The sequence below is a fragment of the Ornithorhynchus anatinus genome, chromosome X3 (assembly GCF_004115215.2).
Source record: "Ornithorhynchus anatinus isolate Pmale09 chromosome X3, mOrnAna1.pri.v4, whole genome shotgun sequence".
Classification (NCBI taxonomy): domain Eukaryota; kingdom Metazoa; phylum Chordata; class Mammalia; order Monotremata; family Ornithorhynchidae; genus Ornithorhynchus; species Ornithorhynchus anatinus.
This window is the reverse complement of record NC_041751.1, coordinates 1175706-1192002: the sequence shown is the minus strand read 5'-3', so window position 1 is coordinate 1192002 and position 16297 is coordinate 1175706. Positions and strand designations below refer to the sequence as shown.

At 46.4% G+C, this 16297-nt stretch overlaps 2 protein-coding genes across 3 annotated transcripts in view; one reads left to right on the top strand and one right to left on the bottom strand.

The window, feature by feature from the left end:
- Positions 1–3890, bottom strand: part of ERP44 (endoplasmic reticulum protein 44) — a 49333-nt gene extending 45443 nt beyond the window's left edge. The window contains exon 1 of the mRNA XM_029053935.2: positions 3726–3890. Within this exon, the coding sequence (XP_028909768.1) occupies positions 3726–3782 (57 nt within the window). The 5' untranslated portion in view covers positions 3783–3890. The remainder of the gene's footprint in view (positions 1–3725) is intronic.
- Positions 3891–4157: 267 nt separating this feature from the next.
- INVS (inversin) overlaps positions 4158–16297 on the top strand; it is a 78969-nt gene continuing 66829 nt past the window's right edge. Inside the window, exons 1-3 of one of the 2 annotated variants that reach the window (XM_029054077.2) lie at positions 4158–4274; positions 6322–6457; positions 9147–9313. In XM_029054077.2, the coding sequence (XP_028909910.1) occupies positions 4254–4274; positions 6322–6457; positions 9147–9313 (324 nt within the window). In that variant the 5' untranslated portion in view covers positions 4158–4253. Of the gene's footprint in view, positions 4281–6321; positions 6458–9146; positions 9314–16297 lie in introns of both variants that reach the window. The other variant, XM_029054076.2, reaches the window with a different exon arrangement.

Genomic DNA, 16297 nt, shown 5'->3' with positions numbered 1-16297 from the left:
TCTTCGGTTCTGCCCTCAGTGGACCGAGAAGAGACAGGGGGTCAGCCTCCCCGTGCCAGACTTTCAAAGACTGGCCAGAAGTGAGCTCGGAAGCCACTCGGGGGTCAAGGCCAGATCCGATACGTGAGAAGGCGGCGGTCTCGGCCGCCAAATGCTGCTGTCAACATCTGGCATCTCTTTGAAGACCAGCAGCAGGTCCTGAGTTCCAGACTTTCTTGATATACTGACAGATCCGAGCCCGGGAGCTCTGTGAAGTGGGAATGAAAGAGAACCATGACTCTTGCTTTGGGGTCATGAGGGAAAGGCAACTTCGGGAACTCGGATCATCCCCTTCGGGCAGGTAGAGTAAGAGCTGGAAAATCTGTGGCAGCCTGGTGCAGATCACTGAGCTCTCACTCGTTAAAGCAGGGGCACGGAGTTCTGACCTTCTCTGTACCAGAAGGTCCCCTTAGTTAATATTTTCTTTAAAAGTCTCTCTCCTTGTTTTCCCCAGAGTACATTTTGGAACAGGTAAAGGGGGGTACTGTACCTTCTGGGACAGGATACCTTAGGACATAACTTTCTGCCTTAAGGGGACGGCTGTGCCTAATAATGACTATTATTAGTAGTGTGCTTTTATCCTCACAACAGCCCTATGAAGTAGGCAGAGAGAGGTATTATCCCCACTGTAAAAATAATAATGTTGGTATTTGTTAAGCGCTTACTATGTGCAGAGCATTGTTCCAAGCGCTGGGGTAGATACAGGGTGGTCAGGTTGTCAGATGAGGTAACTGAGACACAGAGAAGTGACTTGCCTGCAGTCACGCAGCTGACAAGTGGCCTATCTGGGATTCGAACCCACGATCTCTGACTCCCAAGCCCGGGCTCTTTCCACTGAGCCATGCTGCTTCTCTGTAGAGAAAGGGAAATGGTGGTAGAGAACGGTTAAGGAATTTTCCTGAGAGAACAGGGTAGGCAGGTGGCAGGGCTAGTCAAAGCATTTCTGACAGCCACACTCTTTCCACTAGGCAACACTGCCTCATGCTAAGCAAGAATCCAAGAGCTCAAATATACAGATTTTTCTATTACCCAATATTCAGCACTTTAAAGTGGAACACTGATCTCCTGGGTATTATAGTAATCCTCCACAGCTCGGGCCTGCGAAACAGGCACCGGATCTCAGCGTCCCAGGGGGTGGCCCCTATTTTCTAGGGCTGAACTTTCTCATGGAGAAAATGAGGTTGAAGACAGACATGGAAAAGTGGGAAGCTGGAGAAACTGGGCGCGAGTAAAGGAGCGTGGAAGGAGCATGAAATAATAATAACCGTGGTGTCTGTTAAGGATTTACTACACATCAGGCACTGAAGTAAGCACTGGGGTGCTTCTCGCCCCACAGCACTTAAACATATCTAGAATTTACTGATTTATTTATTCATATTAATATCTCTAGCCCCCTCTAGACTGTAAGCTCATTGTGGGCAAGGAATGTGCCTGCCTACTGTTATATTGTACTCGCCCAACTGATTTGGACAGCTCTTTGCAAACAGAAGGCGCTCAGTAGATACCACTGCATAAATACAAGCACATCGGGTTGGGCACCGTCCCAGTCCCACGTGGGGCTCCCGATCTTCATCCCCATTTTCCATGCCATTATGTGTTTAACCAATATCATCATCATTATTATTACCAAAATTAGTACTAGTAGTAAGCGCTTAACCAATACCAAAATTATGACTATTATTATTAGTAAGCGCTTAAATACCACCATCATTATTACCAAAATTATTACTATTAGTAGTAAGTGCTTAACAAATACCAAAATTATGAATAGTAGTAGTAGTAAGTGCTTAACAAATACCATTATGATTATTAGTATTAGTAGTAGCAACCGCTTAACAAATACCAAAATTATGATTACTAGTATTAGTAGTAGTAACCGCTTAAAAAATACAACCATTGTGATTATTAGTAGTGGTAAGTGCTTAACAAATACCACCATTATGATTATTAGTAGTGGTAAGTGCTTAACAAAATACCACCATTATGATTATTATGATTAGTAGTAGTAGTAAGCACTTAACAAATACCACCATTATGATTATCAGTAGTAGTAGTAGTGTTTAACAAATACCACCATTATGATTATGATTTTTAGTAGTTGTAAGCGCTTAGCAAATACCACCATTATGATTAGTAGTAGTAGTAGTAAGCGCTTAAGAAATACCCCCATTATGATTATTATTAGTAGTAGTAGTAAGCGCTTAACAAATACCACCCTTATGATTATGATTATTAGTAGTAAGTGCTTAACAAATACCACCCTTATGATTATTAGCAGTAGTAAGCGCTTAACAAATACCACCATTATGATCATTAGTAGTAATAAGCGCTTAACAAATACCTTCATTATGACTATGATTAGTAGTAGTAGTAAGCGCTTAACAAATACCACCCTTATGATTATTATTAGTAGTAGTAAGAGCTTAACAAATACCCCCATTATGATTATGATTATTAGTAGTAAGTGCTTAACAAATCCCCCCCGTTATGATTATGATTATTATTAGTAGTAAGCGCTTAACAAATACCCCCAGTATGATTATTAGTAGTAAGTGCTTAACAAATACCACCATTATGATTATGATTATGATTAGTAGTAAGCACTTAAATACCACCATTATGATTATTAGTAGTAATAAGCGCTTAACAAATACCTTCATTATGACTATGATTAGTAGTAGTAGTAAGCGCTTAACAAATACCCCCATTATGATTATGATTATTAGAAGTAGTAAGCGCTTAACAAATACCCCCATTATGACTATTAGAAGTAGTAAGCGCTTAACAAATACCCCCATTATGATTATTAGAAGTAGTAAGCGCTTAACAAATACCTCATTATGATTATTAGTAGTAGTAATCGCTTAACAAATACCCCCATTATGATTATTAGAAGTAGTAAGCGCTTAACAAATACCCCCATTATGATTATTAGAAGTAGTAAGCGCTTAACAAATACCCCCACTATGATTATTAGAAGTAGTAAGCGCTTAACAAATACCCCCACTATGATTACTAGAAGTAGTAAGCGCTTAACAAATACCCCCCATTATGATTATTAGTAGTAGGCGCTTAACAAGTACCCCATTATGATTATTATTAGTAGTAAGCGCTTAACAAATACCCCCCATTATGATTATTAGTAGTAAGCGTTTAATAAATACCCCCATTATGATTATTAGAAGTAGTAAGCGCTTAACAAATACCCCATTATGATTATTATTAGTAGTAAGCGCTTAACCAATACCCCCCCCATTATGATTATTAGAAGTAGTAAGCGCTGAACAAAATCCCCCCATTATGATTATTAGAAGTAGTAAGCGCTTAACAAAATCCCCCTATTATGACTATTATTAGTACTAAGCGCTTAACCAATCCCCCTCCCAATTATGATTATGATGGGGGGGGGGGGGGAACTGGCAGGTGACAGTCCCCTCTCCGGTCCGGCGCTGGCGGCGGCGGCGACTTCCGGGTCCCGGACCAATCAGGAGGAGCCACAACAGAGGAATCCGCCAACGGGAGGAGGGGGGGGGCACACGGCACCTGCCCCCCCCCCGGCCTCCCGCGTGGACGGAGGCGTCTCCCCCGTCCCCTCCCCCACCAGGGAGTCCGTGAGGCGGCCGGACGCCCCCCGTTCCCTCCCCCCCCCCGCCCCGGGTCCGTCGTCCGGAGGCCGCTTCGCTCACCAGGACGAGGAGGGCTTGGCGGAGGTGGGCGGAGGGCCGGGCGGCGGCCGGACTCATCGTCCCGAGGGTGGGGTGGGCCGGGCCGGACCGGGGGCCCCGCGGAGGCTTCGATCGGAGCTCCGGACGGCGCCTGGGCTCTGCCCGCTCCCGCCCCGACCCCTCCGGCGGCCGCAGACGCCTTCACTTCCGGGACCGCCGCGCGCGGGGCACGCTGGGAATTGGAGTCCGCGCCCCCTCCGAGGCGGGGGTGGGGGAAAAGGCGGCGCGCGGGGCACGCTGGGAGTTGTAGTCCGCGCCTCCTCCGAGGCGGGAGAGGGGCGGCGCGCGGGGCAGGCCGGGAGTTGTAGTCCGCGCGCTCTCCCGGGAGGCGGGGGGAGGCCGGCGGAGAAGGAGGCCGGAACTACAACTCCCAGGGTGCAGCGCGGGGCGGCCCGGCGCCTCAGGCCGCCCGCCCGCCTCAGGCCCGACGCGGTGCGCGACACGTTGCGAGAGGCGTTGCGGGACGGAGGTGACCTCCCCTCGGCCCTCATGGTGTCCGTGTCCCCGGAGGTGAGGGTGAGTAGGAGGCGGGAGTCCTCTGGGCCTCGGAGCGCCCCTCCTCACGGAAAGGTCTCTAATAATCACAATAATAATGTTGGTATTTGTTAAGCGCTTACTATGTGCCGAGCACTGTTCTAAGCGCTGGGGGAGACACAGGGGAATCAGGTGGTCCCACGTGGGGCTCCCAGTCTTCATCCCCATTTTACAGATGAGAGAACCGAGGCCCAGAGAAGTGAAGTGACTTGCCCACAGTCACCCAGCTGACAAGGGGCAGAGCTGGGATTCGAACTCATGAGCCCTGACTCCAAAGCCCGGGCTCCTTCCACTGAGCCACGCTGCTTCTCCAAATAATAATAATAATAAATAATAATAAGGGCATCTGCTAAGCGCTCACTATGTTCTAAGCGCTGGGGAAAGGGGATGCGACGTCATCAGGGGCCCCCAGGCTTCGTCCACGTTTGACGAGCATGGGCTTTGGCGTCACAGGTCATGAGTTCGAATCCCAGCTCTGCCCCTTAGCAGCTGGGTGACCGTGGGCCAGTCACAGCTGTGTGACTGTGGGCAAGTCACTTCACTTCTCTGTGCCTCAGTTCCCTCATCTGGAAAATGGGGCTGAAGACTGGGAGCCCCACGTGGGACAACCGGATTCCCCTGTGTCTACCCCAGCGCTTAGAACAGTGCTCGGCACATAGTAAGCGCTTAACAAATACCAACTTCACTTCTCTGGGCCTCAGTTCCCTCATCTGGAAAATGGGGATGAAGACTGGGAGCCCAACGTGGGACAACCCGATTCCCCTGGGTCTACCACAGCGCTTAGAACAGTGCTCTGCACATAGTAAGTGCTTAACAAATACCAACATTATTATTATTTGACAGGTGGTGTCACTGAGGCCCAGAGAATAACAATAATAATAATAATGTTGGTGCTTGTTAAGCGCTTACATTGTGCCAAGCACTGTTCTAAGCACTGGGGGAGAGACAGGGGACCCAGGTGGTCCTACGTGAGGCTCACAGTCTTCATCCCCATTTTACAGAGGAGGTAACTGAGGCCCAGAGAATAATGTTGGGATTTGTTAAGCGCTTGCTATGTGCCGAGCACTGTTCTAAGCGCTGGGGGAGATACGGGGTCATCAGGTGGTCCCACGTGAGGCTCACAGTCTTCATCCCCATTTTACAGAGGAGAGAACTGAGGTCCAGAGAATAATGTTGGGATTTGTTAAGCGCTTGCTATGTGCAGAGCACTGTTCTAAGCGCTGGGGGAGATACGGGGTCATCAGGTGGCCCCATGTGAGGCTCACAGTTCTTAATTCCCATTTTACAGATAATGATGTTGGTACTTGTTAAGCGCTTACTATGTGCAGAGCACTGTTCTAAGCGCTGGGGGAGATGCGGGGTCATCAGGTGGTCCCACGGGAGGCTCCCAGTTAATCCCCATTTTACAGATGAGGTCACTGAGACCCAGAGAAGTGAAGTGACCTGCCCACAGTCACACAGCTGACAAGTGGCAGAGCCAGGATTCGAACCCTTTGCACTGAGCCACGCTGCTTCTTATACATGATCAGTGGAGGAACACAGTGCTCAGAGTGGTTAAGGGGAGAACAGGACCACATAGGAGGTGACTAATGGGGTGATTTGTTCATTTTTTATTTTTTTTTTTAGGGTGGGCTGGGAGGTGGTTTGGAATATTTGAGGGAAGGGAGGGAGGGAGTTCTGAGCATGGGGAAAAGTGTGAGCAGCAGGCTGGAAGGGGTTGTTGAGAGAGGGAGAAATAGTTGGAATTTCATAGGGTGACGCTGTCAGTCCCAGGATTTAAGAGAAATGCAGTAGCTCAGTTGTGAAGCAGTGTGACCTAAAGGGAAAGGCTCGAGTCTGGGAGTCAGTGACCTTGGGTTCTAATGCTGCCTCTGCCGTGTGACTTTGAGCAATCGAACAATGATACTTATTGAGCGCATACTTTGTGCACATCCCAGAGGTGTTTTAAATGAATGAGAGGAAGCAGTGTGAGAAATGCAGAACGAGACGTCTCTTATGGTTTTGATTCTTAATGTTTACACAGACTGGACCGGCCCCGATACCCGAAAAGGTGATGAGCAGTTCACCTGGTTGGATCTTCAGTGGATCCTCCTTAGCATCTCAGGTTCATGCTGCTGCGGTTAATGGAGACAAGGGCGCTCTTCAAAAGCTGATTGCGGGTAAGCGTTCTCCTTAAATACATAATCACCTTGGGACTGAACTGGGTAGCTTTTGGGAACCTTTAATTTCCTATCACTAGATATATTAAGTTTGTCATCATTTAAATTTTCAGTACACTCTGCAGGATTTGTTTTAATGAGAGTGTTTTCCACATATCACACTTTTCTGAAGGCCCCAAGGGTGAAAAACTTTTCAAATAACTGAAGTAGGAAAGGAAGCTAACAAGAGCATAAGGCTAGAAAAGTGTTCAGGGAAAATGTCAAGGCTAAGTGCAAGCTGAATGACTAGTACCAGAAGTTGAGAATCAGGTAAGCTGGAGCTTTGGAATGAATTTGGAACAGACACATGCTGGTGAGAGACATTGTGGCCCAGTGGAAAGAGCAGCGGTCTGGGAGTCAAGGGGCCTGGGTTCTGGTCCCAGCTCTGCCACTTCTTTGTGATCTTAGACATGTCACTTAATGTCTTTGTGCCTCAGTTTCCATATTGTAAAATTAAAATCTTTATACCTACCTTATAAGGATCCTGAGAGGATAAAATATTCCCACCACTGGCCTCCAGGCCTTCCACTGAGTTGTGACTGACAGAAGTAGCCACTCAGTCATACTTACTGTGCACAGAGCACTGTACTAAGCACTTGGGAGAGTACAATATAACAATTAGCCAGGGCAGAAATGGGCCGAGACTTCGGGCCTCTCTCCGGGGTGCCAGAAGAGACAATAAATAGATGCTAAGGTTGACAAGTGCTTTGTAAATCCTGATATATTCATGTAGGAGGAAGGGTTAGGTCCAAAAAATATGATTGGGCCTCATCAGTAAATTCCACTGTTGAATGCTCTGGGCTTGCTAGTAAAACGTGCATTACCGATTCTCCAACTCCATCCCTACACAGGGTTCTCCAATTTACAAATCTTTTAAAATAGCGTCACCATTTTGAAAGCGTTCATGTTTGCCAACAGGCAAAGAGTGGAGAGCTGCTCCGTGGGCAGGATCTATAGCTGAACCAACCACATGATGCGACAGAGCGTTTCCAGCTGGATGCGAAGGCACTAATGCCGGTTGAGGACTTGAGCTGAATTTAATTCTGTCTCCGGGTTCGGTGGTTTAGCTCCCACAGCGATGCCAATCAGAATATGTTTTCTCTGCTGATTTGGCATGTTTACGTGCCTGGAATTTTCTTTCATAGAGTTCATTGTGTTAAAATCACTTTTTTAATGTTTTCAGTTGTTACATCTTAAAAATTTTTCTGTATTTCACCACCAAACCATTCCTTCCCTCCAACATATTGAGAGAGTGAAGATTCTTCGATTCAACCCAAAGACTGGAAAAGTGTGAACACGAGAGACTGAAAATACCCAAGGCTTTATTAATAGCTGTGCCAGAAGTTCACAGGAGGATGGTGACAAGATTTTTTTTCCTTGAGAAATGGCATCTGTCAAGGAGCCAGTTTGAGAATTGGGTTTTGAATCTCTCTCTGTAGCAGAACAATCCCAAACTCACTGCTCTAGCCTCGATCTCTCACCTTCATGCTACAGTAGGGCTTTTCACCGCTTAACCCCCCACCTAAGAGAAATGGGACATTGATGAAGCTCAGTATTTCTCCCCTAAGCAGGCATATCTCTACCCCCTTTCACTTTTGGCAGTATCGCTACTCTGTTCTTCATAAAGCTTGTTTCCTTGGAGTCAGTCATCTTTATTCTCTCCTTTAGTCCCCCACAACCACGCAAAGGTTCGATCTGGCCTGCACTTCTCCCCAGACTCGGGTCCCTGGCCAAACAGACCACACCCTTTGCCCCCACTAAACCTCTCTGTAATTTGGGTCCCGGGGATGGCCTGGAGCTAGTCTGGACATCCTGCAACTGCTCTAGAAGGGAATGGACACCTCCCTTCCTCCATTCCAGGGCTGGAGCCGACCTGTTCAAATCCGAGCAGTGTCGGAGTGGGGGGGAGCGGTTTCCAGCCGTCCACTTCAGTCTCACCGGGCAGGCTTTCAGTTGGCTCTCTGGAGGGCTAATAGATTCGGCATCACTGCCATCCCAGCAGAAGTGGCCCTTTATTCATTCATTCAGTCATATTTATTGAGCGCTTACTGTGTGCCAAGCACTCTATTAAGCACTTAGATATTAAACAGGAGCGGTGAATGTCAGGGAGGACCAGTGCCATCTGCGGGGCCGCATCTTTAGGTCAGTCAGCGGCTCGAGGAGCTAACTCCCATTTCATTCCCACCGTGTGCTGCCCGGGCTCGTTGGAGAATAGAGCAGCCCGGCAACCCATTCTCAGCCTCATCGTCTTCCAGCCGAGCCCCCTTCTTTGGACTCACGCAGGGACTCCACTTTTAAACGTAAGCTCATCCTGGAGAAGATCTGATTCCCAGACCCTGGACTACAAGCTGGGTTTCTCACAATATCTAATCTAAGTAGGGCCCCAGACTATTCTTATTTTCATTCTGAGCAGTTTTTATGATTTTGGTTTTTTAATTAAAGAAGCTAAACCCTTTTCATATTCTCTACCACCTTCAAAAACTTTCCTCGGGGTTTAATAATAGCCAAAATTGCATGACTGGAAATCCAGCCTGGACTTTAGAAGGGGCATTGATAAACCACACGATGATACGATGACGGTAAAAATTCATTTGCGTGATAATGTACATGAAAATCACAAGAAGACTAAGCCTGCTTTTTATAATTCCAGGGACCCCTGCTTTGAAAGATAAAGAGGACCAGTTTGGGAGGACCCCACTCATGTATTGTGTGCTGGCCGACAGAGGGGATTGTGCCCAGGTCCTCCTCAAGGCAGGAGCAGATGTGAACAAGGCCGACCACAGCCAGAGAACAGCCCTCCATCTTGCTGCGCAAAAGGTGAGAGAAACTATTCCTTGGGGAACCGATTCTTGCTTATCGTTGCAACTAGAATTGCTTGTAGGTTCTGCAACTCTTCCCATCTTGGAATGAGAAAAAGGTCACTTAGGAATCTCAGTGGAATTGCCCTCATTGGTTAAAGACTAATCAATACGGTTGGTATATACTGAGAGAGGTGTACGCAGAAGGCCGAAGTGTTTCTTAGGGAATAGAGAACTTGCCAACCGTGTGTTAGAAAGACTGTCCTCGACTGGCTTAGATGAGCTAAAGAAGACAGTCACTGTAGCGTGAGATTATAAAACCCGTTGTTTTTGACCCTCTGAGGGAGCTTGAAAGTGGCACATTTTATGTTCCTGGTCACAGTTTGGAAATTGAGCCACACGGTGAAATATGGAGAGTGACTATGGTTCAGCGCTGATACTGATGACGGTGGGTTACGTGTCCAAACAAATGACCGGGATTTCCAATTGCCGGGCATACAAAAGTCACTTTTGTATTCTGAGCACTAACAGAATCGTCTCGGGACATTCTGGTTAATATAGAACAAGAATTTGACTCCTGTCAGGTATGCTCATGGGAAATATAAAAATAACTCATTTTGATGGAAGATTTTCATTTCATAAGATACGCATTTAAACAAGAAATGCCACAAGTGAGTGTTGTGATCTTCCCAAGTAAGAATAGTTGGGGAATTTAAGCACATACTATGTACCCCAGCTCTGCCACTTGTCAGCTGTGTGACTTTGGGCAAGTCACTTAACTTCTCGGTGCCCCAGTTCCCTCATCTGTAAAATGGGGATTAAGACTGTGAGCCCCATGTGGGACAACCTGATTCCCCTGTGTCTACCCCAGCGCTTAGAACAGTGCTCGGCACATAGTAAGCGCTTAACAAATACCAACATTACCCTGAGCACTGTACTCTAAGCTGATACAAGATAATCAGGTCAGACACATTCCAGATAGAGTAACTCCTCTCTTTTCTGTTATCAACGTAACTAGTAGATCTGATCCTGTGGTCTCCCAGGAACTGCCTCACTAGATTGTTCAAGACTGTCCTCCACCAGGTCTTTAAAACTGCTGTTCTATCCCCTTCAGTTCACCATACAGCATTTCCATCAATCCCTCAGCTAATACAGTTGTTGGGATTTCTTGCTGTCTTAGATTCTCCTCTTGTGTCCCTTTCTGTGAGATATGTTGCCTTGATGCAGGTGAGCTGATAACATTCCAGGATTTAATATGGTGATTTGGGGTTGCCATTTGAGGTTGAGCCTGTGGGTGATGTGGATGAAGCTTCTTGAGAAATTGGATGTGACTTCTAGTGAACTAAGTGGTACCTCGTAAGTGGTACCTCGCTAGCAAAATTTGTGACACTATTATGTTTTGCCAGTGAAAATATACGGTTGAGTCTAGGGTTTCCATGGGGCAGTAATAGTGGAGATACCAGTAATAGAAATATTTCAGGTTAGTCTTCTTCAGGCTTGTCAGTCCCTAGTTCTCTGGTCACTCTGTAAGTCTTGTGTCTGTTCCTCTAGAGCACAACCTTCAGCATACGATAGCTCCTCGTCGATTGTCCCAAAGACTTTCGTTGATGCTTGGAGCTTATGAGTTGAGTCTTCGTGGAGATCAGAAGCATCTTCTGACCCCCACTTCCATGTCCCTCATGCCAGGCTAGGGTGCCTAGGGCTCACTCAAAAGGCCACTGAGAGTAGGTCAGACAGAGCATCTTCAAATCTGACTTGAGCAGCGTTCGAATGGTGTACTAGCTGTAGGATCACGGTGAACTTCTCAGGGTAGCCTAACTGGTTCGGAAGTGGCCAGAGGCCAGGTTTCCCGGTGGCCTCAAATGCTATGAAGTTAGCAGCTGCTAGCCCTGCCGTTGCTTCCGTTGCTTCAGAAAAAGCACTGACTGCTCTGGAAACCGGGAGGCTTGGAGTTCTGCCTGGAGCTAGCTCCTGTGGGCGAAGACTGCATAGGCACTTCACCTACGTACTGGTTTGTTGCACTCCATGCCCCAGCGGGCACGTGACTGGCAGGATCAAGAGGGCGTGAATGGTGCTGGGCAGGCCACTAGCAACATAAAATTTCTCAGTCTTGAAGTCTCTGGACCGAAGCTCTTCCGTCCTTTATGATGGGAGCCTCCATCATCGTCATCGCCCCAGTTATCACTCTCTTAATTAGTTCTGTGAAAATCAAGTGTTAAGCCAAAAAGCCCTAGATTAAAATGGTTTCCCATAGGAGATAAAGGAAGGTGCATTAATATATTCCCAAGGTACAAAATATGACAAATTTGGGACAAAAAATTGACCCAAAACGATAAATAATAATAATAAAGTTGGTATTTGTTAAGCGCTTACTATGTGTCAAGCACTGTTCTAAGCGCTGGGGTAGATACAAGGTCATCAGGTTGTCCCACATGGGGCTCACAGTCTTCATCCCCATTTGACAGATGAGGTAGCTGAGGCACAGAGAAATTACGTGCCTTGCCCCAAGGTCACACAGCTGACAAGTGGCAGAGCTGGGATTGGAACCCACGACCTCTGACTCCCAAGCCCCGCTCTTTCAGTTAGGCCACACTGCTTCTCAAAATCTGTGAAAAAGTGACAAAAGTAATTAAGGACATTGTAAATCTGTTTACGAATAAGGAAAGATTTGAATTAGGCTTTGTTGTGTGCAAATTTAAGTACAGGACATAATTTTCAGAGTGTTATCTTTCACATGCTAAGTAACTAAAAGGCAGCCTGTAGAGCAGATCTGCCTTTGTGTGTGCTAAATAGATGTCTGTGTCTCATGCTAAATTGGTGTGGGCTTTAATTACTATTCAAGTCAGATATTTAAAAAGGAGGTGTTTAAGCCAAGGTAAACTTTGGAGCATCATCTCAGAAGTGAACAGCTGTAAGTAATACAGTAATACGCTAAAGAAATAGTGTTATAATGGGGAATGGTTATCTTTTAGTTGCTCTGTGCTCTTCAGTTTCTCTTGTCCTGCAAAGGTCGTGTAGTAATGCGATCTGAAACCCTGCTGTGCCTCAGAGAGGATATGGTTAATGTGATTTTTGCTTGTCCGGAAGGACTCAGAGAACCCGGTTACACTGGGAAGCAGCGAGTTACCCTGGTAATTTCCGACCCCTCACCTTTCTTCTTGGAGGGGAATATGGTGATGCCTTTGAAGTCCTGTGGCATTTCCTTGGTTTGTCAAATATGGAGAACTGCGAAATGTCTGTAAATTCACAGCGTATAATCATGAGTGAAAATCAGCCATGTCTCTTAACCCCCCCAAAATATTTAATGGTCGTCCATTTGCCAGACCGGGGTAGTGACGAGAGGAACCTTGTGGGCGTCATGCCACTGTCATTTCTTTATTTTCTCAGTGTTCAGTGTATTTTGCAGTATTCAGAAGCTTATGGTGAAAGCCCCTTGAGATTAAATTAGTCAGTGAGTGGTATTTATTGAGCTGTGTCTAGAGAATTGTACTAAGCACTTGGGAAAGTACAGTTCAGCAGAGGTGGTAGAATGGGCTCTGCCCAAAAGACGTTTAAATTCCAGAGGGCACTGAATAAATGATCGACTCATCAATAAAGTGAAATATAATAATAATGGCACTTGTTGAGCGCTTACTATGTTCTTTTCTGTCCATGAACTCTCCGTGAGCTGTCCGTGCTCTTTTCCCCAAGTCTAGATACTGCTCCAAAAACTCTCAGACCAAGAGAAAAGCTTATTTGGTGTCCAATCCTGTACTTACAGGGGTTACAGGGGTTGGTGCTCCCACCCAGTGACCCAGGGAAGAGCTTCTTTGCTCCAGAGAAGCTCCCATGGGCGTACACGACCCCCACCAGGCTCTCTGCGAAACAGAATCAGGGACAAGGAATCGTTTGGGGGAAAGTGGAGGGTGAGCAAAGTGCCTGATCTGCCTTAGAAGATCACTCCAGAAAAGGGGGACTAAAGAAAACCTCCATGACTCCAAGCAAGCTAGAGTTGTCTAAAAGGGATCCAACCCAGAGATAATGACGAGGGAAATTCAGAGAGGCTGTAAATGTTGAATAGCTTCAAGGCTGGGGAGGGAGAAGCCCTGAGTTCAAGATGATTGACTTGCAGAATTAGGACCGAGGCCACTTTGTTTTTTAAAATGGTATCTGTTAAGCACTTACGGTGTGCCAGGCACTGTACTAAATGCTGGAGTAGATACAAGCTCATCAGGATGGACGCAGTCCACGTCCCACAAGGGGCTCACAGTTTTGATCCCCATTTTATAGGTGAGGTAACTGAGGCACAGAGAAGTGAAGTGACTTGGCCAAAGTCACACAGCAGCCAAGGTCACTGCCAGCAGTCGACCGTAGCAGCACTGAGAGCGGGCCAGTTAAATGGAAGTCACTACACGGGGGCTTTGCCCGTTATTGTGGCCTAGTGGATAGAGCGTGGCCCTGGGATTCAGAAGGACCTGAGTTCTGTCTCACCTGCTCCACCATTTGTCTGCTGTGCGACCTTGGGCAAGTCACTTCACTTCTCTAGGCTTCACTTACCTCATCTGCAAAATAGGGATTAAGACTCTGAGCCCCATGTGGGACAGGGGCTGTGCCCAACCTGATTTGTTGTATCCACCCCAGCGCTTAGGACAGTCAAATTCCCAAGAGAAAAACGGAGGTTGCGTGCATGTGAAATGCCCACAGCCTCAGGGCAAATTTGCGTGCTGCTGGAACTGTGGATTGGAATGGAATCGCAACTGCATGGGAGATCACTGGTTTGACTAGACACGGAGTAAAGTGAAGAGCAGTAAAGCTCTCCACTGGCAATAGTAAGCGCTTCACAAACACTGCAGTTATTATTATTATTATTCATTCATTCATTCAATCACTTATTGAGCGCTTACTGTGTGCAAAGCACTGTACTAAGCATTTGGGAGAGTACTATATATCAAGAAAGAGACACATTCCCTGCCCACAATGAGCTTACAGTCTAGAGGGGGAGACGGAAATGAATAAATATAAATAAAAATGTATTTATTTTGTTCACAAATTGAGTCACTTAATTTCTCTGTGCCTCAGCTACCTCACCTGAAAAATGGGGTTCAATACCTGTTCTCCCTCCTACCTAGTCAGTGAGCCATGTATGGGTCAGGAACTGTGTCTGACCAGATTATCTCGTATCTTGAACAGTGCTTGGCACACGGTACGCGCTTTACGAATACCACAATTATTATTCTTAGTGGGATGCAGCTCCATGTCCCCACCTTGCCTCACATGGATGGTCCAAGGATCTAGTGGGCATCCAGTATCCCGGATTAGGACCCAGTGGGGCCAGATACCCCATTCACATTTCCAGCAGGCAGAGAGGCTTCAGCGCATACACATTTCAGAGACTTAGTATCAATTGCCCCGATTCAGTATTAAACTGGTCAGGATTGTAATCTATTTAAATTAAAGGTCCATTCCCTTAAAAGCCGTTTTTGCACGAAACCATCAATCTGCAAAGTTTTTTTTTTTCCCTGCACCTGACACTTTTCCCGTTGTCTCTAGACTTTTTACATTATTGAAATAAGATAAAAATGAGTTAGCAAATTCAGGAGGTGCTAGTAGAATGAATGCACATAATAGAATCCGAACCAGATATAGCTGATTAATTGAAGGGTGAGAAAAAGGCTTTTCATTAGTTGAGGGCATGAAAGGAGATTGGCATTAAGATATGCTCCCAATGATTCTGCTCGTTGTGTGTTATAATCAGTCGGGTCTGCCAGGTCATTTTCAAAGAGTTATTCCTTTTGACGTGTCTTTCATCCTAGTCATTTAGAGCATTTTCTCATTTTCGGCTTAGATTTTAACTACTGCTCCGATTTTCCCACCTCTAACCTCCAGTCACCTCTATCGTAATCATGTCAGCAATTAAAATCCCGTATGGCGGAAGTGTAGCTCCGGGAGACGGTTAGCTAATTATCCTAGAAAATGAACGTTCTCGAGAGGACGTGCTTCCGTTAGGAGGAGATACTATTTGCGGGAAGGCCAACGCCATATACCGTCTGAACCCGGCAGCTATAAAAGCCAGCTCCTTTCTCAATTTAAAAACATTGATGTGTCCCGAATACAGAGGACTACGGGCTCGGTAAAGCCCGCATTAAGGAAAGCTTGTGGTTTGATCAGCACCGTGTGCGTGTCCACAGCCTTGCATCCACCCTGCTCCCAAGCCAGCTCCCTTCCTCCCACCCACATTCATGTCACGTGGAAGAGAAGCCCCGAAACCAAACTCTGCTCAGAGGTCTTCAGAGAGGTTGCTTACTGCCGCATCTCCACTGAACAAGGAGAGCCTTTGCTTAACTCGTGGGCCTTAAGCACTCCTCACACCTTGCATTCTGGGCATCAGTTAATCGACAGTATTTATTGAGTAGTAAAATTATGCATTTATTGAGCATCGACTGGTTGTAATGCACCGTGCTTAGCACCTGGTGAAGTACAACAGAAGCATGAATAATAATAATAATAATAATGTTGGTATTTGTTAAGCGCTTACTATGTGCCGAGCACTGTTCTAAGCGCTGGGGTAGACACAGGGGAATCAGGATGTCCCACGTGGGGCTCACAGTCTTAATCCCCATTTTACAGATGAGGTAACTGAGGCACAGAGAAGTTAAGTGACTTGCCCACAGTCACACAGCTGACAAGTGGCAGAGCTGGGATTCGAACTCATGACCTCTGACTCCAAAGCCCGTGCTCTTTCCACTGAGCCACGCTGCTTCTCTGAACCGTGTTCTCTTCCCACAAGGAGTTTGCATTATGCAGACATATAAGTATTTAAAAGATCATGATGAAAAGAAGTAACTGAATGCATAAATAAATATACGTAAGCGCTAATAAGTTCATAAAACTAGAGGTGGCTGGTGATTTCTGTGACTCAGAATACTGGGAATTAATTGGGGAGGGTATGTTGAAAGAGGAGGGCTTCCAGGAGGCATGCGAATATGGACAGAGCTGTGGTCTGTCCGATTTAAGGAGGAAAGCA